This window comes from Rhinichthys klamathensis, unplaced genomic scaffold, assembly GCF_029890125.1.
Source record: "Rhinichthys klamathensis goyatoka isolate OS25496 unplaced genomic scaffold, OSU_Roscu_1.1 h1tg000230l_1, whole genome shotgun sequence".
Lineage (NCBI taxonomy): Eukaryota > Metazoa > Chordata > Actinopteri > Cypriniformes > Leuciscidae > Rhinichthys > Rhinichthys klamathensis.
Genome location: NW_026606754.1, coordinates 2,014,332 through 2,040,053, shown reverse-complemented (window position 1 = coordinate 2,040,053; position 25,722 = coordinate 2,014,332). Strand labels below are relative to the sequence as shown.

General features: G+C 39.2%; 1 protein-coding gene across 4 annotated transcripts in view; it reads right to left on the bottom strand.

Annotated features, from left to right (window-relative positions):
- Positions 1-25,722, bottom strand: part of gria3b (glutamate receptor, ionotropic, AMPA 3b) — a 180,644-nt gene that overhangs the window by 60,997 nt on the left and 93,925 nt on the right. For all 4 annotated transcript variants that reach the window (XM_056265210.1, XM_056265211.1, XM_056265209.1 and 1 more), the window contains exons 4-5: positions 22,127-22,314; positions 61-114 (exon numbers count right to left, since the gene is read on the bottom strand). In XM_056265210.1, coding sequence (XP_056121185.1) covers positions 61-114; positions 22,127-22,314 — 242 coding nt within the window. The remainder of the gene's footprint in view (positions 1-60; positions 115-22,126; positions 22,315-25,722) is intronic.

Sequence of the window (25,722 nt, the reverse complement as noted above, 5' to 3'; positions counted from 1 at the left end):
CAATGAACTTCCATTTATTTCTCTCTTCATTAGTCAGTGTATGAAGGTGCTGAAACTCACCAGATTGGCAATAACGTAATGGTAACCCCGACTGTTCTTTCCGAGTGTCACAACCTACAGGAAAGAGAATCAATAACAGTTTACAATCCATGTAAGAAGAGCGCAGGGGCCGTATATCGTCCCTCAGGTGAGCTTCTCTCTCCATTTACTCTGTCTTAAGTGACAAAGACACTTCACATTGATGGATGTTTCCACATGACAGTCTTTGACGTGCTTCCTTACTGTACGCTGGCCAACGGGAATAACACATGGACAAATCTGAACATAACTCTGCCCTCCTGTGCATTTCTGATGACTCTCGGGCCCTGCGACCTTCACCTCAGACCTCTACAAACAGTGTTCACTTCAGGACGTCACTTTCTCATTCATGACCCTGAGTGATGAGTCCTCGCGATTCATTCTGAGGTAAGGCAAGATCTCACACACTGTAAAACGGATTTTTTTGAAGTTGTAAATGAAACAAAGATTATTGTCATACGCAAAATAGTCAAATACTATTTCAGTCTTTCTACTTCACAATTTCATGTTCAGTTTGTAATTATTTGTGAGTGAAAATTGAAAATGAAAATGTTCTCTCTTAAAACTCATCTTTGGTTATCAAAATGACATATTTAAAAATTTCCCAGTGAAAATAATTTCGTAATGCCTTACAATAGCTTGAATGTAACTCTACACCCTTGCTTCGTTTATTATACGTGGATGCATGAATATGCAAATTAGTCCCTGCCTCCACTCACTCACTCACAGCAGCTCGATTGAAAACGGGGCATTTTTTAAACCTCGTTTTTGAGAAAATTGAATTGAATGAATGCAAATTGAAAAGACAAAAAAAGATTATCACCCTTTTCCCATGCGTGGAAAATGTAGCACAAGAGAAGTCTCCCTGCTTGCACACACTGGGCAACTCTGACCGCAGCAACACTGCAAACTCAGATCATGCTATGCAATGGAAGTAATATCACAGAGTTCCTGAGCAGAAGATCATGCATGGAAAGAGCAGAGAACAAGTGAGCAATAACACTTTTCTAGACAGAACCACTTGTTCAGCCAAAAATGAAACTCCTGTCACCATTTATTAACTCTCATGTCTTCTGAAATGAGATGTTGTGCAGAACACCAGTAGACAGTGACTAGGCGCTGTCAAGCCCAAAAAAGAATAAAAAGAACCATAAAAGTAGTTTCCATGACTCATGCATTTTATGTTTCCTGCAGTTTTTTTGGAAAAAAAATTCAGTTGTTAAAAAATATTTTAGTTATCCAAGGCCCTGCTTCCACCTGCTATTAAGATGCGTTTTGGTCGATCGGATCACGAGTAGACGAGGGAGACACATTCCCATTTACTTAATCCGTCTCTTTTGTCCACTTTCATCCACTTCTGTCCTGATTTCCTCGAGGGGCTCGTCTATGGGCGGGTGGATTTATATGTGTTTTTTCATCTCTTTCAATCTAATGGACGAAATCAGCTGACGCAATTTACATGTGAACGTGTCCAGAAATGATGGGAATACCAGCCCAATCTCTCGGCAATTCGTACGAATTTTACGAGGTGGCTAATTCGTACTAATTCATACGACCTCACTCGTACAAATTCGTACGATTTTTGCTAATTCGTACATATTTTACGAGTTACCAAATTCGTGTGATTTCGTACGAATGACCTACCCCTGACCCCGCCCCTAAACCTACCCATCACATGGGTTTAGACAAATCGTACAAATTCGTACGATTTTTGCTAATTCGTATATATTTTACGAGTTACCAAATTTGTATGATTTCGTACGAATGACCTACCCCTGAACCCGCCCCTAAACCTACCCATCACATGGGTTTAGACAAATTGTACAAATTCGTACGATTTTTGCTAATTCGTACATATTTTACGAATTACCAAATTTGTATGATTTCGTACGAATGACCTACCCCTGACCCCGCCCCTAAACCTACCCATCACATGGGTTTAGACAAATCGTACAAATTCGTACGATTTTTGCTAATTCGTACATATTTTACGAGTTACCAAATTTGTATGATTTCGTACAAATGACCTACCCCTGACCCCGCCCCTAAACCTACCCATCACATGGGTTTAGACAAATCGTACAAATTCGTACGATTTTTGCTAATTCGTACATATTTTACGAGTTACCAAATTCGTATGATTTCGTACGAAGGACCTACCCATCACATGGGTTTAGACAAATCGTACAAATTCGTACGATTTTTGCTAATTCGTACATATTTTACGAGTTACCAAATTTGTATGATTTCGTACGAAGGACCTACCCCTGACCCCGCCCCTAAACCTACCCATCACATGGGTTTAGACAAATCGTACAATTCGTACGATTTTTGCTAATTCGTACATATTTTACGAGTTACCAAATTTGTATGATTTCGTACGAAGGACCTACCCCTGACCCCCCCCCAAAACCTACCCATCACATGGGTTTAGACAAATCGTAAAAATTCGTACGATTTTTGCTAATTCGTACATATTTTACGAGTTACCAAATTTGTATGATTTCGTACGAATGACCTACCCCTGACCCCGCCCCTAAACCTACCCATCACATGGGTTTAGACAAATCGTACAAATTCGTACGATTTTTGCTAATTCGTACATATTTTACAAGTTACCAAATTTGTATGATTTCGTACGAATGACCTACCCCTGACCCCGCCCCTAAACCTACCCATCACATGGGTTTAGAAAAATCGTACAAATTCGTACGACTTTTGCTAATTCGTACATATTTTACGAGTTACCAAATTCGTATGATTTCGTACGAAGGACCTACCCCTGACCCCGCCCCTAAACCTACCCATCACATGGGTTTAGACAAATCGTACAAATTCGTAAGATTTTTGCTAATTCGTACATAATTTACGAGTTACCAAATTTGTATGATTTCGTACGAAGGACCTACCCCTGACCCCGCCCCTAAACCTAGCCATCACATGGGTTTAGACAAATCATACAAATTCGTACGATTTTTGCTAATTCGTACATATTTTATGAGTTACCAAATTTGTATGATTTCGTACGAAGGACCTACCCCTGACCCCGCCCCTAAACCTAGCCATCACATGGGTTTAGACAAATCGTACAAATTCGTACGATTTTTGCTAATTCGTACATATTTTATGAGTTACCAAATTCGTATTATTTCGTACGAAGGACCTACCCCTGACCCCGCCCCTAAACCCACCCATCACATGGGTTTAGACAAATCGTACAAATTCGTACGAGTGAGGTCGTATGAATTAGTACGAATTAGCCACCTTTTAATCACTTGTACGAATTCGTACGAATTGGTCGTGAGATAGCGTTGGGGAATACACACGGAGAGCATCAGCTTTAGTTTCTGCTCTGACGGCCGCAAAACCAGCCGAACGCTGTGAGTGTGTGTTAGAAATCAGCAAAGGTGAGAGAATATTGTGCTTGGTACGTTTCTCATCTTCAAACCAAACTTGGGTCTCCAGCCGATAAAGTTTAAATCCCGTCTGGCTTGGGCTCTTCCCATAATGTTCACTCATTAGGTCAGTAGACGGAGAGCAGACGGTCTTCTTTGTCTGTTCGAACACATTCACATGAGTGTTTACATTACGAAAGCAATCCGGTCGAATGCGTTTTCAACTCCCTCTGGAAGTGGTGGATAGTGGACAAGCTCAAAACCTTTTAGACCCCATTTACACCTGTATTTAGCGCCGTCCACTTGTGATCCGATCGACAAAAACGCATCTTAACACAGGTGTAAACAGGGCCAAACCTATATGCACTTTGATTGGTCACAAGACACATGAGAACCAATGCCATTTGGCTACGGTCAAACCCTGCATGACGCATGTTCAAGTTTTAATCTAACACAAAGCTCTTCCATGGCTCCAGGTTACAAGGAATACAGCACAGTCATACTCATGGACCCTTTTTGTCCTTTAAACTAAATGCTTTCTATAGTGGATATATGTGTCTGTTTGTGTTCTGCATTAGAGAAACCCTCCTATGGATTTGGAACAACATAATTGTGTGTTGATAATGACATAATTCTCTTTGTTGGGTCATGGTGAACCTTCAACGATTCCCCAAAACCTCAAAGACTGTGATACAATGACGCAGCCGTAGCTTTTGCCGTGATGCCCTTGACTTTTGGCTCCACTGAAGGTTTCTGGAGCCAGTAAGGTCATCAGTCCTGTCCCACAAACAAATACAGCCACGGGCTCCTCACACCTGAGCGAGAGCTGGCGGAAGAACAGAGATCTCCACGAACTTCACCGCCTGCGAGCCACAGGACGACTCTACAACCTTGATGAGGAAACAGCCAGAGCCTAATGACACGAATCCATTCACAGGGTCCAGGCCAAGACCTGATGCAGAGCACTACAGCTAACAGAGCACATCACAGAGGGTACATGTGGACTGAACCAGTCCTTTAACTTCAAATAACCAGGGATGTTCCTTTATTTGACCTTTTTCCTTTAGTAATATAATAGTTTGTGATCTGCAAAGTTACAAATTTCACACCAAAGGGAGTGAATCTCTTTAACAGAAAACAACTGCCTGAAACAGTACTCTTGCCATTGTTACCGTGTTACACATTAGCATAATACCCATCTACTAGCAGCTTTGACCCGCCCTCAAAGAACAGTTGGGATAAAGGTGGCGTAAACCATATTTGAAAAACGCTGTTTGGAAGTTAGTTCTGCTATGATAAACAGATTGTGTGTGTAACGGAGGCCAGCTAGTGAGAGTCGCGCTGACGACTGCTAGAGAATGCGGTGTTTAGCGTCATTGTTAGTGTACTCGACTCGCTTGCAGGGGATCGGGGTTCGAGACTCGGAGCAGGGCGGTTAGGATTGGAGGTGGAGCAATGAAGAGAGGGTGTGTTTGTTAGGGTTGATTTCAAATATCAACAATGTTCAACAGTGTTTTTAAAATATCACTTACTCCACCTTTAAGTGATTTTGCTATGTTGAAGAGACGCTTTTTTTTTCCACTGCAAGGACAAAAAGGGTTCGAGACTCGGAGCAGGGCGGTTAGGATTGGAGGGTCAGTTTTGGAGGAATGAAGAGAGTAGGGCTGGGTATTGGCTCAAATTTCACAATTCGATTCGATTTCGATTCACAAGCTTGCAATTCGATTCGATTCCGATTCGATTCAATATTGATTATTTTGGATATCAGGTACAATACATGGCAAATTTTCTCAAGGAAAACAAATCTCTTAACTAATGCTGTAAACTATGGGAGTCAGTTAGCCTACTAGGCTTCATTAGCCTACTATAATATTGAAGGTAAAAATTAACTGATTTGTAGCTATACAAACACTTAAATGACACTTTTATTTATTTTTATAATAATACAGTTATATGAAATATAAACATTTAAATGGTGGCTGTCATAAAAACTTGCCAGATTTATTCAAACATGGATTAAATATTGAAGAACATTAAAAATTATAATGAATATGTAATATGGTGCATATATTTAGCAAAATGCTCCTCTCTAGAGTTAATTTTTCTAGCTGACTAACGAGTTTATGGTCACATGGTTTTTCTGAGGTAAATGTGACGTTACATGACGCTGTTTTACTGACGTCTTTCCACGGGTGAAACACTGATTGAGCGATTCCATGTGAGATGATACGGATTTCGATAAGTTGTACTCTATCTTTAACACACTTTCAGACGTTTATTCATGTTTATTTCGTGCTGTAACTGGTATTATTAAGGCAGAAGAGGAGATCATGAGCTTCTCTTGAGCTGAGCTGAGCCAGAGCAATCTCACGCCACAGCGCCAAAACACTATTTATGTTTTTGAATTTCGTAAGAAAATGGATGTAATTTGAAATTTGAGACTTTATTTAGTATCAATAGTAACAAAGCACAAAGATTATTGTGATTTATTGGATGGGATGAGCTCTACAATGTTCCATTCATTCATCAAATGAAAACAGGATGACTAATCGATTCTTGAGATTTAAGAATCGATATCGGTTCGTAAAAATGAGAATCGATTAATTTTTACCCAGCCCTAGAAGAGAGGGTGTGTTTGTTAGGGTTGATTTCAAATATCAACAATGTTCAACAGCGTTTTTGAAATATCGCTTACTCCACCTTTAAGTGATTTTGCTATGTTGAAGAGACGCTTTTTTTTTCACTGCAAGGACAAAAATTAGTTCAGACTTTCAATAGCGACAGCATAGTTGCCATAGATATCATACTGTTTAAAGCTGCTCATGAAGCCTCGGGTTATGGTAAGGGCGTTACATCTTCAACACACGCTTTAAGTGGTTGACTATTCGTGACAAATGGCCAGCTGGCCAATCAGAGTGGGAGTTGTGAAAAGGTGGGCAGCGTCCAAAATCGCATACTATCTTGAGTAGGAACTTACTTTGCGATAAAAAAGTATGTTCTATATAGTATGAGTGTTTGTAGTATGAATCCGGACGTACTACGTTCACCATGTTGTCATTATCATGTGATCTACCAGCGTCAGTTGCGTCGCTTCACTGCCACTCATAAATCCTCTCCCGTGGGAGATAGTAAATCGAATGCACACTACAGAATCTCACTGGAAGTAGTAGGTCATCGGGGTACTTTTTGCCTACTCTACTCATAGTACTCTGAATTTGGACATACTTTTTTCGCCTACTATATAATAGGGAAGTATGCAATTTCTGATGTAGCCATGGGCTTTAGGAACTACACCTGATACACTCTAGCTGTTTTCGAATTTGCACACTTATGCACTTTTCTATGGTGTTTTGTAGTATAAATAGTGCAAGTAGTTTGTTCAGACTAAGGCAGCGTGTCCACCAAAGCATTTTTAGCCAGCTGAAAACACTAGGCGCTCTGCTTATTGAGGACGGAGGAACCGAAGGAAAGCTTATTTGTACATTGGAAAATTCTTGATCACTCGAGCGTCACTTCAAAGCGCCATCAGCTGCACTAGTGTACAGTACGTCATGTTTCAGGCAGAGAATGACAAGAGCTGCTGCAGCAATGAGCAGAATGAAAAATTATGTTCATAAAAATACAAATATGACCTTGTAAATGAACATAATACTGTATATGTAAATGATAACATTCAATAGCTATAATATTTCACAGTAGCAGATTACTGAAATCCCAGCGTGTAACATAGACGGCTGAAGGTGGGCTGATTTCTGAGAGGCATTATGGGGCTGGATTACAGTTAATGTGAAGTAAATACCCAACGATTCCTCGCTCACTTTGTAATATTCCTCCCCCGGCTGACACATCGATCCCACCTCTACCACTGTCACCTTTGTCTGGGCCAGCCAGAAAGAGATTTGGTGTCCTTGAGGGAAGTTTTCACCCTCCCGCCGTGATGGGCAAAGACAGACCGGAGTGACCCAGCGCTCGCCCACAGGCAGAACCTATTACTCACACGGGTCTGACAGAGAGAGAGAGAGAGAGAGAGCCCAGTGCATGGGCAGGAATGAAAGCAATCGCAAAGCATTCAGTCCAGAGGTTCAATAAAAGCAGACTTCAGACTGCTGGGTCATTACAGCTCAGGCGTGACCTTTAGCTAAAACACGCAGAGCCGAGTTTAGGACTCATGCGCCATAAACAGTTTGACTGTTTTAGGAAAATGATGGTAAATGGCATAGCAGGGATTATATAATTGCTCTTCCCTGCAGTGAGCGCTTAGGGTTTCATTTCTTGGGGGTTGATGAAGAAAAGGATATTGGATAGTGCCATGGAAGAAAACAAAAATGAATGAGAAAAAAAATAAATAACTAGATTTGCATTTCCTAGAGGAAATATCAGCGCTTGCAAATGAGCAGTGTGAAAATTTTTGGTAAAATAATAAAACAATTATAGCAATAGATGGAGAAATGGGGAGAAAGAAATATGATATTAATATGCAAAATATGCCAAATGAATGGCTAAATATATGTAAGAAAGAAAAAAAGCATTCACGATAACTCAATATGTAAATTGGTTTAAAAAGAAGAGCAACCGCAATCTTGTATACAAATATTGCAATGACATCTTCAGTGTTTGTTAGAGACTTTCTTTCTTTCTTTTTGCCAATTTTTTTTTTTTTTTAAATATAGATTTATTCATCTGTTTGATGTTAGTTTATATATATATATATATATATATATATGTATAAGTAAAAAATGACACACCAAAGGCTGCAAAACAAAGACTGAATGCAGTCTGTATGTTATGCAGTTTGTAAAATTAATTACAGAACGTTATGGAGAAGAATAAAAAAAAAGTATGAGGTTGTTCAATGCAGTGTTCATAAGCACTGCAACTAAAACAAATAATGAACAGTAGGAAGCGGGTATAAATGCGAGTCTTGTCTCATCTTACCCACAGCATGGGTGCAGCTCGGGTAACAAAAAAGCTGCAGCATCATCAATTCCTCCTCCAACACTTACCTCATGGCATGACCAATCAATAAGCGTTCTTCAAAACTCATTGAGGGTTGAGACTGGGGGAGGACAAATGGCCCCAAACGCGTTCCAAAAGCTCTCTCGAACACTCAGTTATCTTCATTTTTCCTCCCTCAGGCTAGCTTTTATGTGGGCAGGCCAGAAGCCGGAGTGATCCCGAGGGGATACATCCTAATTAACTGGCAGGAGCATCTGTACCTCGCCTGTCCTCTCGACTGCTTGGAATTTAAACCTCTGTAAGCTGAGCAGGTCTGGCTCTTTTCCAATAGACAAACCAAATACACTAACCGATCTGAATCCAAGTATCATTCCTCTGAAACACCAGAACACTTTAATATTGGTATTCACTCAAATTACTATTGATGCGTCGGGCTGATACAATGCAAAGCATATTCTTATGCACATTTAAGTGTAACACCTTGCAGAACTGTAACACTTTAGAATAATGGTCCATAATTAATATGCAGGAATTAATGTAGGACAAATGAGTAGTTCTAAATGAACACTGCAGCTAATACTATTAGCTAATATGGAAACAAGGTTAACGAAACAGTAGATCACATTTACGACTGAGATAGTTCCTTATTAGGTAATCAATAATTACTGAATGAGATTAGCCTCATTAAGAACTAATAACTATGACAAGTTATAAAGCAATACCAATTATTTACTAATCACAAGATTAAAGTGTATGTATGTATGTATGTATGTATGTATGTATGTATGTATGTATGTATGGATGTATGGATGTATGTATGTATGTATGTATGTATGTATGTATGTATGTATGTATGTATGGATGGATGGATGGATGGATGGATGGATGGATGGATGGATGGATGGATGGATGGATGGATGGATGGATGGATGGATGGATGGATGGATGGATGGATGGATGGATGGATGGATGGATGGATGGATGGATGGATGGATGGATGGATGGATGGATGGATGGATGGATGGATGGATGGATGGATGGATGGATGGATGGATGGATGGATGGATGGATGGATGGATGGATGGATGGATGGATGGATGGATGGATGGATGGATGGATGGATGGATGGATGGAAATAAGAAAGTGAGGTGATGATGACCTGAAGTATTTGACGGGAGTAAAGAAGAAGGAATTGGCAAACCTCTAGGGTTATTAACACCCGTAGTTTCTCGGTGGAAAGCCCTCAGAAGTCATAAATATTGATTGTTTAAACAAACTGAGGAAATATAAGAAGAAGAACACGCATCTTCAAAGGATCAAGTGGACTGACACTTTTCGACAGCGTCCAGGCTTCTCATCTAAGACATGCTTCAACTCTAAGACTATCTCCGTATCAATGTTTTCCTGTTAAAGGTTGTAGAGTGAGATCCTGAGCTAAAAAATCAATCCTGCTCTCTGGCTCTGTGATCATTTCGCCACCCCCCCTTTGACCTGAGAGATGACCCAGCGAATGGTGTCCGGATCCTGCTGAAACCAGCAACATCACTAGGGTGAACATCGCTCCAGGTTTAGGTCGGACCAGTGCTCAAAGTGAGCCAATACGCACCGGTACGCAGTCACTACTTTGTACTCTGTAGTAGGGATGTCGCGGTACCAAAATTCCAGTAGTCGGTACCGATACCATTAAAATTTTACGGTTCTCGGTACCGAAGTACCGAATATTTTGACAACACTACTCTGTAGCGTACCCTCACTTTTTCTTATGTACCGGCACTTCTCACATGTCGCTGGTACTCTGACCGCCCACAAGAAACATAGAATCAGGCAACTCATTAATTGTATACATCGTGCATTCTGAGCTTTTATAAGTTGTATGAACTGAACGGATCAATTATCTGTGCAATATGACTGAAGCCCAATTGTTTAATTGTGCATAAGTTGCCCCAAAGCCACAGAGCGCACTCCAAAAGTGTGCTAAGATTTTCATATCGCGACGCGACGCTGATGAATTTACCGCTTTAAAACGCTATGGAGAACGTCAAACATGATCTAGAACAGCCACTAAAAACACTGATGAAAAGAGGAGAAAACATCATCCTGCACCAACATTCAGCTTTTAAAACTCATGACCACATTTACTAGAATTGATCACGTTCTATTGTATTTATTGGGGTAGATTTGGACTAACTAGAATTTATAATAGATAATCTGTTAAGAGATTTGATTTTTCACTAAGAATTTATATTATACCTGTGGCATGTTGTAGCTATAGTTTATAAATGTGTAGCTTGCTATTTTTCATAACAAATACTATAAATAAAAAAAGTTAACATTGGCCTTAGCATGTAATGAGGAGCCTTCAGTGTCTTATCTGTAATTGTATCTTTATTGTAACAAATGCTATGGTTAAACATTTACAAGACCTATGTTACTTTTTCACAAGGCCAAGTACAAGTTAGAATCAAGAGCTTTAAATTCTGGACCTTCTTGAATTATTGATTAAACAATTGGTTTTCCCCATGAGTAAATTGTGTTCTGCTAAGAATGCGAGATATTAGGAAAAACTGGCTTTCAGATATTCCAAGAAATGACAAGGAAATTAACATGTTCAGTATAAGAAAATTTCAAAGTCCCCCTGTGGTGAGAATCAAGCTTTTAATGTGGTTTATATGTCTATGTGGTGTTTTTAATACGCTTTAAGACACACCATGTGTAAGTTCATAAGCCGGCAGCATTGCTGAGTATTTTCTGCTTAAAACTGCATTGAACCAAAGACAGTCTCACAAACACGGTTTGAAATCGCTGGTGTTTCTGACGTCACAAACGACCTTGTAACCAATCAGATCAACGTGCCGGCGGGCTTTAGCATATCATTAACAGCAAAAAAAAAAAAAAAAAAAAAAAAAAAAAATCAGGTACATTTAGCAATATAGTGTGTGAATTACGTATATGATGTTATGATGAACCATGTCTTTCTCCATTGACGTTCTGAGTTGTTCAAAGCGTTTCTAATGACGTTTATATTTAGAAGGCAGCTGCCTAGAACATGGTTTGTGTAACATTACCAACACATTATTATCTGTTTGATAACATAGTCAAGCAAAAGGCTAATCATATTAATTACCATTATGTGTCCAACGTTGTAGAGAGCAATACATAAACACTTAAATATGTGTTTAAATATGAGTTTTAAGCAACAAAATGATTGACTACAGGGGGAGTTTAAGTAAAGAGAGTTTGATTTCCCATGGCACCTGTTAAACGGGTCACACTTAAACCCCCAGGGCCCTGGGTGTAACGTGCAATAAACCAATCAGAGTCTCATCTCCCATTCCCTTTAAAAGCCAGTTGCGCTCGCGCCACGGCGGATTTGCTATTTACATGGAGGAATTTGCAAGTGGAAAACTGAACGCGTCTCGAGAGCGCAAACGGATCTGCTCGTGCGCGAGGTTAAAGCAGACCATCTACGGGACAAACCGGATTCCACAATATCTTTGTGTACACAATAATAATCTTTTACATTGAAATCCTTTTATTTTTAATAATTGGCATGTTTGTGTGCTGCTGTGCGTCCCTGTGTGTGTAATAAGCAGAGTGTGTGTGTAATAAGCAGAGTGTATGCACGTTGTGGACCCCGCCTATAGGCTCATATTACTAATGCGCTCTTTAAATAACAAAAAAAATAAATACTGCGCCATTGACTTTAGACCAGGTTTCAGTTGGTCAATGGCTCAGTCTTTTTCAGTTCCTCAAAATAGCAACGCACCATCAATGCGCCTGAACACACACACTCGTTCTCAGACCAGCAGCCCATGGGCGAACAGACGGGTGCAAATGCATTTGGTATTTAAACAGCGTGGCGCAGGACGTGAAAATGATAATTGCGTCGGGCTGAAGCTAGCAAAACACCTGGCGCTGCACTGCTCCGGTTGTATGATATAGGGCCCTTAATGTTCAAAGCTTGCAACTGAGGGAGACAACCAATCTTCCTAACATGTAAAGTATAATTTCATATTTTCCCCCATCATTTCATTTATATATTCAAAATGTTTTATATTTAAAACATTAATCTCATAACATTATTTATAGAATTGTAGCTGCAGTGTAAATGCATTCATGGGATCTCTGAGCTGCATCAAACAGTCTGTGTAAATACATCTAAAAATATCTTGGAAGTATATGACGAGAAACTGTGTGAGCTCATATAAAAATCACTGAGTTTTGATTGCAGACTTTGATATCTTTGTGAATTAGAGCACATTTTGAGGCCTTGTTGAGCTCTCTTCTGAAACTCTGGAGAAAACACATGAGATTATTTCTTATATGAGATTAGTTCTTTTCTTGGTAGGAAAGTCTCCATTGCTTTCCATCTAAAAGCATTACTGAGTAGGAAAACAATAGAGGTATTAAATAGGTTTCATGCGTGTTTTTTCTTTACTTTTGCTGCACCAGCGGAGGCACCACAGGGTCATTCCTCTCTTATGGCTCGTTTCCACTGAGCGGTACGGTGCGGTCCAGTACAGTACGGTTCGGGTCAGTAAACCATGATCCGGCTAGCGTTTCCACCGCCAACAGTACCCTTATGCCGAGTTCAGACTGCACGATTTTCAAAATAATCGGGTCACTGTTGTTTTCACACTGCATGACTACCTGGGGTAAGATTCAGTTGCTGCTGTGTTCACACTGCACGATGGATCGGCGACAGGAGGTTTCACACTGCATGACTTTACAAAAGAAAGAATCGCCGACAACTTCTGCCTGGTCCGCAAATTACGTTTCACAACCAAACAAACGCGAGAAGTGATACGGAAATAACGGGAGATCACGCGTGCGCGAGACCGGAGTTCTCGCGCGACGCTGAATTTGTTATTAAAAATGATAGCCTACAAGAAGATTGCGATCCAAATTGTGCACTGATTTGTAGCGAAAAAAAAACAAAAACAAAAACAGTTTATGCAGGAAATGGTTGGGAAGGTGAAGGGGAGCAAGGACTGTGTTTTGCAAAGAGAGTTGGGGGTAAATAAATAATTTTGCAAATGTCTTGCTGTTGCTGCTGGTCACGCAAATGTTTGTGCTTTGTTTCTGTTTGATATATAATTATAAATATAAGCCTATCTATTAAAATACTGATATTCTGGTCTATAACTCCTCCCCGAACAGCTGCTGTCCTGTATTTTGCTCTCTCATTGGCTGTCGGTCATCGCCGATGTAGTTTTCAGTCAGAACACATTCACACAGCAGGATTGTGAATCGCCGACAGGTCCAGATATTTAGCATGCCAAATATCTCACGGGTGTCGGCGATTCGTCGGCGATTCTCTCAGATCGCGTCTTTGCTCATTCACACTGCGTGATTGTCACTCGCGTGAACGAGCATTTGTCGCCGATTTCTCAAAACCTGTCGGCGAGCCAAAATCGGGGCTAAAATCGTGCAGTCTGAACTCGGCATTACTTGATAGGCGTGGTGTTTGCTGGAAAGAAGCGATCGACGTCATTTTCGCGTGAAGAAAGCGACATAGTAAACAACAACGGATGACAGACAGCAGATCTTGTTCTTGCTTCTCGGCATGTTTGTCACAAGAAACAAGCGCTGGCATTAGGTGTTTCTCAATACCAAGTAGCCTACGCAAAGTCCGACTCAGGAGAATGATCCCGAGGACGCGAGTCCAGTAATTCTGCTAATGGAACAGCGCGTTCTTGAAAGCGCCACTCAGCTCGCTCTGCTACTCCGGTTATGTACATTTTAGGCAACAATAAAACGAAATATGTTATAAAACACCACTCTGCTTCTTTTTCGATTTCATTTAAATACATTTTAAACATTATAAGCACACAAATGTGGTTCAGGCAACGCATAGCCTATTGATTATTCACTGCATGTATGTAGCCTATATTTATAACAAAACTAAATATAAAACACAACCCTGCCTCTTTTAATTTATTTAAAAATATTAAACATATTCCAGGCAATATGTGCATTGGTAGCCTACAAATGTTGCAATAAACAACATTACAGATGGTCTTGTAATAAAATAAAACATGACAAAACTCAACCCTATCTCTTTTGTTAAATTTCAGTTTTATCAATAATAGCCATTGTAAAAGTATAAGTAAAAGGTACAAAAAGATATACAGTAACGCTTTAATAACATAAAGCAAACAATTCAGTCAAATATACAAATTCAGCGCTCAAATATATGAAACTTCACTTAGCCTTCTGTCAAAACTATTGGCCAGGGAACGAATTATAGATTCACGAGACCAAAGATCGCCTGTTAGGTCTATACAAGACGAATTATATCTCATGTTTAACCACTACAGACAGAGACGTCAAAGTCAGCGGCAAACATCAGAACGACTAGCCGAGGAAAGGCTGTTCCAGGCGGGGTACTTGAGCGCCGATCGAGCGCCCGGTGATTGCTTGGAATGGATCTCAGTCAAATTATCATAAATGTATAAATAAACCACAGATTTGAGCTTTAAAAAACTACATTCTCGTCTGAAAAACTCTTAAAACTACATTTCGTGACACAATAACAGTAGTATTATATGTCAGCTGTATATTAAAAAATGGCGCTTCTAATGCCTTTGTAGCACGCGCAAGTGACGATACTCTGTCAACCAATCACCGTTCTGCAGTGAGTCTAGCTCCACCTTTTAGTACTGTACCACTGTGCTAGGTACCCCAACGGAAGGGTACCCAAAAAGTGGTACGGTACGGTTCGGCTTTTTGGTACCATTCACAACTTTTGACAGTGGAAACGCAAATAATTGCGTACCGTACCGAACTGTACCGTACCGTACCGCTCAGTGGAAACGAGCCATTAATGTCTATCATGCACCGCTGTCTTTGTTTCAATCTTGTCTAAATTCAATGTATATGATGTTCTATGTTATATTTGTTTCCTTCCATATTCAGATTGGGATCCCTGTGGTTGAAGCCTGAGTTAAAAAACATGTCTGATTCGTAATTCAGCAACTGCAATTTGAGCACATTTGACTATCAAAAGTAGAAACACAAAGAGTGTGTGGATTACTGTTAGTGCATTTTAATTAAGATTTTGGATTTCTGTGTTTGACTATTCCCTGTTCCTGAATCCTGTTTCTTTCCGTCTCACTCTGTTTGCCTCCTGCAGTACAACTCTAACCCCCTAATCCCATTAGATTGTTAAAGTGACACGTTAAACGCTCTCCAGAGCCTGTGAGCTTTTAAGAGATTTTAAGGCCTCAGTCTTTAGGATTTACCTCAGATGACTCCAGCTTTGTTTTATTTTCGAGTCTTACTTTTTCAGCCTGCTTCTGTTGCGGGTCTAATGGGGTAGTTTACTCAAAAACGACTTCTGTCATGACACGAGGGCAAGAGAATGATGAGAACATTTTCATTTTTGGATGTACTATCCCTTTAAGTCTGTTATTATTAGCCTTTTATACACTGACCTTCAAATTCAACATTCAACCCTGAAACATTTCTTTGTAAAAACAAGGTAGGCCAACAAAAATCTTTAATACACATCTTTAATTTTAAGTCTAAAACTGAGTTATACTACCCGAATTTATGAATTAAAGGTAGTTGTATTCTGGGTTAGGCCGGTTTGTTTATCTACCAGATCATTTATTATCTATAATTTATAGATACAAATTTGTTTGATTGATTGAATAAATTATTATAGGATCTTCACTATAAAGCAAACTGAAAGTGAGGAGAGTTATGAGTACATTAGGAATAAGTGACAGACTAATGGTACGTTTACACAACAACGATACGATTAAAACGGAGAAGTTTTTCCATTGAGTTTTCCATGTACAGACGACACCATTGTCAAAACGATCCCCATTTTCAAAAACTTCCACTTTAAAAACCCGTTTTCAAAAGTTTGCGTTTTCAGGTACCCGAAACGGCACTGTCGTGTAAACAAACGGCCAAAACACATAAAAAGTTTCACGTTCTTGGTTGAAAACGGTGTCGTGTAAACAGCCCCTTGTCCTCTGTCCAGTTTGTCGTCAATTGTTGCCCTGTTGTGTCCCGTCCCATCCAGCCCTGCCATACTGGTCTGTTTTCCCCTACATGGTGTTTCTTTTTTCTGAATAAAGGCCCACATTGCTCTGCGTCTTTGAGTCCTCGCTCCTCTTTCACCTCAACTCTGACACGTTCCCTCTGAATCGATGAACAGAAGTGTTCACTTTCCTTTGTGACTATTACAAAATCAACCAACAACCCTGTCAACTGCTATTGCACTGGGGCAACATTTTGAGATTTTTAAAATATTGTTGAACAACTTTGTCATCAATGATCTATTCTATTTTCTTTGATAAGTACATTTGTATTATATCAAACGCATTATGTAAATATAACTATTGTTTTACATATTCAGATTTACTTTTAAATATTTGTATGCTTATTTCCTGCTTGGCCTTTTACTGTAAAAATCATTTTAGCCAGGCATATCGCCACAAAATTCAAGGACTGAATGCATTCAAAGGTGCACCTCCATCCCGAGAAGAGACCTATTCTTTATGCTCCATGGTGGCAGATCCAGCAAGGCTTCAGTGAAGCATTGGCTCTCAATGCATTTTAATATTTTTCCTCCCACGCTCCCGTCACATCCTGGCTCTCTGGTAAGTGCTGCATATTGTATCTTACAGTTAGTCCCAGATGTCATTTATTCATCCCACCATAACCCCCAGATAAAGATGGACAGATTGATGACTTTACGCAGACGTCAGCACAGAAAGCCCAGGTAGAGCCAATGCCCCGCCAAAGACCCTCTGAGACTCATCAAAGAATGTGCGCATTCATATGCAATCATAACAGAGACACACAAATCCTCCTGGGAATTGCATCAAATCCTTTCCAAAGCAGATATTGGCTCTTTGTAGCACTGTTTACCATATTCACACATACAGTAGATTGACACATGAGATGTAGCACTGCCTCACGACAGGCCGTCACGCTCTCACGTGGTGAAATGACACATCCTGAGTGTAAACCCCAGATCACAAGCTAGTTTTCCTCTTGAAAAGGCACAAGCCCCTCCGTGCTCCCACTGCAAGGGCACTGCTTATAAATTATTGCGATGGGTTGACATACTCAGTATAGCAGAGCAGTAAAAGCTGTCACCATTGCTCTTCGCGAAGCTTAACTCAGCTGTTGAAACCCTCTGGAGGCCGGCTCCCGTTCCCAGTCTGTGCCGAACCGCCCGAGATCACGAAATTCAGATGGATTACGGCGAGCAGAAGTCTACAGCGCGGTTCTCCTGTCTGGGATCAGCTCTCGCTGCTGGTCTCTGAAGAACCGCAGTCCAGAAACGTATCTCGGCTATCAGTGTCAGCAGGGCCGGGGAGATTAGTTAAATTAGATCCAGTTTAGCCAATACATGCTGAGCTCGGGAAAAGGGGGGGCAATAACACGGGATTCCCACTGTAATTTCCCTAATTCCTCTCCTGCCTACACGTTTTCACCCTTAAATCAGCTGCAATATTTAGGAGAGGTACAGATGGAGGCAAAGCACAGCATTGTAAAGACATAGATTCAGTTTTGGAGGAAAAATCTTGAATAAATGCAGATCAATCGTGCCCCTCTCAACTATCAACAGCAACATTTTCGTCAATTACACAAAATCCATTTGAATTATAATTAATGTATGCGTAGGAAACAGTGATGAATCACTTGAAAGTTGCAAAATTTGGATTCGCCATCATACAGTCTGAGATATCGTTGTGTGTTGCTGTGGTTTGCATCTTTCTGCAATAATACTAAAGCAACTGAAAAATATCCTATTAGGTTTTTGTCGAGGGAAACCACGCTGGTTTGGCTTGTTGGCAACAGAGCGCAACAATAGGGTTTCCAATCATTTTCTCAATGGAAAAATTAGCTACCATGAGCAGAGAAACGGTATTCTTTCTGTTGATGCCACAGTGGGACTCATTCAAGAAACACAAGCCAAATTAATTTGTATATAATTATATAAATTGTCTCATTCAATTCGACATGAACATATATGTAAGAATGTTTGGTAACACTTTACTTGAAGGGGTGTGCATAAGACTGACATGACACCTTCATAATCATGACAGGACACATGTTATGAATATGAAGGAGGTTTTATGTATGTTTATGACAACTGTTATTAAGTGTCATTCGCTCAAGTATGACATTTTTTATGCAAATATGACATTGTTTGAGATGTCTTGGTAATGACAACTTGACATAAACCAATACATCATAAATTGTCATAAATATGTCATAAACATGACATAGCAGATTAATGATCAAACGTAAGAAACCACTTAACTTTATGGGTTAACATTACATTAAACTGTCATGTTGCTGGTTTTGACATTGGCTGTCATGAAGCCATTATAACTGTGTCATGAATATTATTCGTGACCTCAACTACAGTGATACACATTGAATATGTCATTAAAATGTTATAATGGCCTCATGACAGCCAATGTCAAAACCAACCACCTGACAGTTTAATGTAATGTTAACCCATAAAGCTAAGTGGTTTCTTAAGTTTGATAATTAATCGGCTGTGTCATGTTTATGACATATTTATGACAATTTATGATGTATTGGTTTATGTCAAGTTGTCTTTACCAAGACATATGTCATATTTGCATTAAAAAATGTCATAATTGAGCGAATGACACTTAATGACAGTTGTCATAAACATGCATAAAACCTCATGTGTCCTGTCATGATTATGAAGGTGTCATGTCAGTCTTATGCACACCCCTTCAAGTAAAGTGTTACCGAATGTTTTTAACAAATTAAGGATATACATAAGGAAATATAAATTCGCACTGTTTAATGTTTTATGAATGTGGCCCAGTGTGATCCCAGTGAACAATCATGAAGAGAGAAACACCAATCAGAATAGTAATTATTACAATGGAAACAACAATCTTAAACCCCACAATTGCTGACAACAAGCCAAATGTATTTACCTTTATGACTCCCCAAAATGAAATAAACATGTTGGGGCTGAGTAGAAACTGCCCTACATTTGATCTTATGATCATTTCTCAAATGTGCGTACGTGTGATTCAGAGAACGAACATACGCACAAGAAAATATGCGTCCGCCTCTCTTCCAGATGTGAAATCTATAAATTGCAAATGAGCTTGAAATTGTGCGTAGCTGAATGGTTTCAGATCTCCGTTTTGTAAACGCCGCCTAATTAATATCATTAACATATAAAAGAGCCCCAGTCAACGTCCAGTGCTTTACTTGAGAACGACGAGCCGCAAGAATTGCTTAGATTTCCAAACTCCTGCAGTTCTCCGACTCTCTGCCACGAGTAAAGTGTGTACGTCTGCTCAGACTCTGCAAATCACTTTCCATGTCGACGTTCTATAAATAAGAAAGCCGGCGTGGATTTAGCGTACACACACTCTAAGATCAAATCTGTGTGCGTGCACATTTTACAAATGATGCCCGTGAACTTTGGTTTCATACTTTTTAACTAGTGCTGTCAAACGATTAAAATATTTAATCGCGATTAATCGCATTAATGTCATAGTTAACTCGCGATTAATCACAATTAATCGCACATTTTTTATCTATTCTAAATGTCTCTTGATTTCTTTTTGTACCATTATTTTTTCTCATTTTAATACTCTTATCAACTTGGAAAAGTGGATTGGCTTGCTTTGTGCAAATGTTTTTTATTGAAAACAACATTGGCATATACTGTGTTCAATTTCACACTAACATTCTCACTTGGAGGAAATAATCTCTCACACAATGTAACACTGTCCATCAATAAAAGGGTGAAAGAAATACTGACGAGGTCCTGATATTGACGAGGGGGCGGAGAATTCGCATCAGCTGTGTGTGTGTGTGTGTGTGTGTGTGTGCTTGGCCATCATCAGTGGTATTTCAGACTGGACGTGCTGCGATGATGATAGCGCAGTTCACAACGACAAAACACACAGATCACTTTGGTCTCGTCAATGGAACCATTTGGCAACTTTTTAAAAGTAAACTTTCCATTCAGAATCTTATTGGCATCCATGTCGGCGTCTCGCACTCGCCATCCACTCAAAACGTAACGTTAACCAACTATTTGGCCGGCTCGCAAGCCCAAACAAGTGTGTGTGGCGTTGCCTGTTGTTGTTTCCGGTCTAGCTAGATCCGCTTGCGCTTTGGTCGACGAAGCAACAAAACGTCCTCGCGCGGCGCAAGCCATTGAAATGAATGGGTTTCATAGCGCAGTCCTGTTGCAAAAGCATGTGAGAAAAACTACAAAGTTTGCTAGGCCAAAAAGACAGTTAATCGCGCGATAAAAAAATTAACGCCGTTAAAATGGATTTGCGTTAACGCCGTTAATAACGCGTTTAACTGACAGCCCTATTTTTAACATATTTTATTACTTTATAAAAGTATATTTTGCACTATACTTAGATGCTATTTTACACTTATAATTAATGATAAATTCTAAATAGATGAATATCTATAAGACATGTTATTTGTTCAGTCTTGGACCCTTGTTTTCTTCAACTCATACACTGCCTAAAAAAAGTGACTCTCGACTCTTGCATTGCCAACAAATCTTGATCAAAAATGTATGCACCTCTTGATGGAAATAACATTTATTTCCATCAAGAGGTGCATACATTTTTGGTTTAAGTTCTTGTATTAACAATGCAAGAGTCCAGCACTCTGTAAAGTCTCCTCCAGAACATCCCAAAAATGTTCAACGAATTTAAGCTCTGGATTCATGTGTGAAAACGATTCTTCATGCAAACCATTCTTTCACAATCTGAGTCTGATGAATCTGGATATTGTCATCCTGGAATATGAACATGATGTGTCTTCATACATGGTTGTTTAAGAAAAGAAAAGCTACACACTCCATCAATTAGAGTTAGAAGAACTGTTGCCAAACACATAACATGCTAGAAACATAATAATCACTGCGATAATGATCCAGTCATCGACTCTTAAGCATTTGCCAATTTAAATCCAAACAGTGACTTTTTGTTTTTGGCCGGGCAGTGTGTGTTGTAATGTCGTGATTCATCTCAAAGCCGGCTGGTTTGGTTTGAGGCTTAGAGCTCTATTGAAAGATTCTCAGAAATCCCTATGGAGAAAATGAATGGGAAAAATACTTTCAGAACCCAGGCTGCTGAAAAAGTGGGTAGTTACTGTTGCACTCTATTGATTTATAGTAGCCATTTTGGTCTTTTTCAAAAACAAAATAGAGCAATGACAACATAAATTGTGCAATTTGCCCGAGTAAAGAAAACTGAATTATGCTGCCCGTGGTAAATGAAAGCTAAATATATATTATGGATTAAATTTAGTGGCAGAACAGATTCATAAAAGCAAGCGAAACAAAAAAATTCAATGATGAGGTATTGTGCTTCTGGAGCTAATACATTTAAATTAGCGCTAACGAGGACATTTCAATTCAGGGGCTGATTACCCTTCACAGACACGCATCGAAGAGCCGCGCAGATCTATCCGAGAACCAAGAGAACTGCTCAAATATCCGCTTAGCCATTCAGTCTACAGATCTGTCAGGTCATCCATGTGAAAAACACACGGGTAGAGTGATGGACTTAAGGAATATGAATAAATCAGGGACTAGATTCCTGCCAAATGAACGAGTCCTCGGTTGCAGGGGTTTAAGAGACGTCAAACCAGCCAGGCCGAGCATGAAACAGAAAGCAGGGAGATGTAGACTTTACCTGCTCCAAGATGACATTGATTCTGTCCACTTCACAGTCGATGAGGAAGCGCTTCTCCTGTCTCCTGTCCATTTCCTCGATAATGCGGCGAAACTCTTGGGGGTCGGTGATGCTGCCCACCGAGCGCGCTGTAACTTGCCAGTTGTTTGCCACTGCGGCCTCCATTATGGCTTGAAGAATGGAAAATCCTGGCAGGAAAACAATCATTTTTGTGTTAGCTCACACTCCAGAGCTTCATGGGTGTTGACATGCTGTCACATAAAATACATTCAGAGTGCGAATTCGATTTTACACAAATGAAGTGTTATGTATATACACAAAGACAATTAATGTGACTTTGTCATTTTGGATTAGATCTCTAGGTTGTCCAACAGCAGTTAAAAAACAACTACTGGGCAAAGTGCAAAAAAATATCTGCAATGCAACCTGAGTTGAATATAAAACAGATAGCGTCGGTCCCGCATTGTGATTGGTCGATTCGGCATTCCAGCGGTGTTCAAATACACATATAGTACCAGCTGTGAAACATCTGCATCGTGCATCACTCATAATACGGTATACACTAAAACTAAAAAATCCAGAAATTCTAATTAACTGGTTTTAATCGAGTCAAAAAAATTATTTAATATTTCTGAATTAAATGTGTATATATATAAAAAGTTGGATTAATTGTATTATTAATAATAGAGAGTGCAAATATAGTTAAATACACATTACTCTAAGTGTAAATAGCAATTGATGCTATTTATACTATGTAGTACATTTTAAAACAGTGTTTATGATTATATTTAGTAAAATCATAAATGGATGCTGCACCTAACCCTACCCGTTAGCACTATTAATTACCCGTTAGGCACTTTATTCCCACTTTTCGAATATTTCATTGATTTTTATTTTTAATGAGCACCTCTCCGAGCTGATGTGCAATGGGAAAAGAGAGAAGAATGGGTTTGGGAAAAGGGGGAGTCTGTGTATTTGAGTAAATGTAATTAGCTACTTTATTTAAGTATCTTTTTGGCCAAATTGTACTTTTACTTAGTATGAAAGATGTGAGCAACTTTTACTCTCTACATGACATTTTTGAATAAGTATGTAATCTTTACTCCAATACATTTGTGATGAGTAATACTTAGTCGTTACATTACAGAATCATTTGTTAGACAAATGTACAAAAGAAGTGATATCGCCATCATTGAAGGTATGCCTTTCGCCCTTACTCACACAGACTTGTCAACAAAGCTACTTTACGTGAGTGTGTGTGCATTAGCATTGCTGAATCACAGGTGTTTCGTATATGAGATGAGGACGATCAAATCCAATGTAAATAGGCTTTGACTGTTTCATTTTACTTAAAAATATTTTATGCATTATATTGAAGAGACCTTTTTGAAGGATATTGGTTTACCTAAGTCTATAATTGTATCTCTTAAAACTCATCTTTGATCACCAAAACGACATATTTAAATGTTTTTTTTCCTTGAAAAAAAATTCTTCATGCCTTAGCTTGAATGTAACTCTACACCCTTGCCTCATTTAGTATACGCGGTTCTATAAATATGCAAATGAGCCCCGCCTCCACTCACTCACTCAGCTCAGAGATCCACTGGTTGACGATCACACGTTGATCTGATTGGTTACAAGGTCGTTTGTGACGTCAGAAACACCAGCGATTTCAAACCGTGTTTTTGAGGCTGTCTTTGGTTCACTGCAGTTTTAAGTAGAAAATACTCAGCAATGCTGTCGACTTATGAATTTACACATGGTTTGTCTTAAAGCATAGTAAAAACACCACATAGACATATAAACAACATTAAAAGCTTGATTTTCACCACAGGGGGATTTTAAGCTCTTTTTGAGCACTTGAGCGTAACTGAGACTTGAGTTTTTGTAGAAGCTGTGTCGATCCTTAATTAAGCCTATTGCAATATTGAGGTGTGCAGTTTTATCTCAATTTTAGAAAATAAACATGTGATCAACTGTTTCTTGTTTTTCACTGGCATTTCTCTCAGTTGTTGAGGACTAAAGCATCTTTAAAACTCAAGTCGTATTGGAATTGGTGACTGACGTATGCTTTACTCTTTACACCTCTGGTTCTGTCTGGCTTAACCAAGCATTGGTGGGTGGAGTTATTGTAAATAGCCTCTGATATCGAGGCAGGCTATTTGCATTTGGTCATTATGTAGAATAGCACCCCTGGATTTTTTTAATATACCAAAATGGCATTGACCGGCAGTGACTGACAGGTCTAAATTGGTTTGTATGGGGTTTGCTAAAAGGATTCATTTAGTTCCTGTACACAGACCAGAACACATAATAAATAGCCATGAGCGCCAGCAAATACAGCTTAAGGATGTCATTATAAAGAAGGCAAAATCCTTATTTGTAAATGCATTAGTGTGCTGTGATTAACTTTCAAAATAATATTGTTGTCACAGTTGTTGAAAAGACCAACTGTACTTCGTGGCAGTGTTTTTTTTTCTTCTTCCCCCGGATATAAGCATGCATTTTAAAAAATGCTGATTTTAAAAGATGATATCCAGAGTAATTCACTGCGGATTATGCAAATGCGTTCATTCACGGCTGAAGATTCAAAATTTCATCTTTTAATATTATTTCATTATTAAATATTATGTATTTGTATTATTATTCTTTATTAATATTCATAATCAGTTGTATCATCTTATGAAGTTTCAAAAGCATGAGTTTGAATGCATGAGGGGCTATAGATAGCATGGGTCCATGGGATGATCATATGTCAGACAGGGAGAAGATATATTTTGCTTAGAGGGTGTGTACAATGTAACATGTTCCGCTGATGTGAGTGTATCACAGATGTAAACAACAAGGATAGTTCTTAATATGGAAGTGAATTGTGACATGTTAAGCATAACGTATACGTATGACATACGTTCTAATTTTAAGAAGCTCAGAGCAACATGTTTTGTTACCTTACAAGGAAGCTGTAAGACTCTCTGTGATGTATAAAAACTCAATCTTACTGTACTACCTCAGAGAAACACGGAAACGCATTGACCTGGCATGAATACAACATCTTGAAGTTTCTCTCCTGACATATAAGAATAAAATCTTTCTTGGCAAGATAACTGGTGTCCGGTCCCGTAAATCAAATAATAACGGGAAAACAAAAGAGGCTTTAATTCCAAGTCTACATTTGGCGTCACGAAGAACAGGATTGCATCTTCAGGCATTTGTCTCAATCATTCAAGGTAAGACTTTTTCTATTCTAAATAATTCCAAGTCTGCCTGATGATTAGACATTGACTGAAACTGCTTAAAAGAACTGTGTTATTTAAAGTACCAGTTGTGTTGCCAATGAATATATGTGTCAGAAAAAGGAAAAATTTAAATAATTATAATTTGATGTGGCTTATTTGAGTTGCTCTGGTCAGTAAACCTCTGAATATTGAATGATGCTGGGGAAGTCTTTTTCATTTTTGAAAAAACTTTAGAAAGTGGATCTTTTTTAGGAAAAAGACCATCTTAGTCAAATTTTGGAAAAAGCTGTAAGGCGATTTAGCAATTAGCTTGTAAGGTGGTTGGAATATTGGGAAACTGCGATAAAGGGCAGATTTATC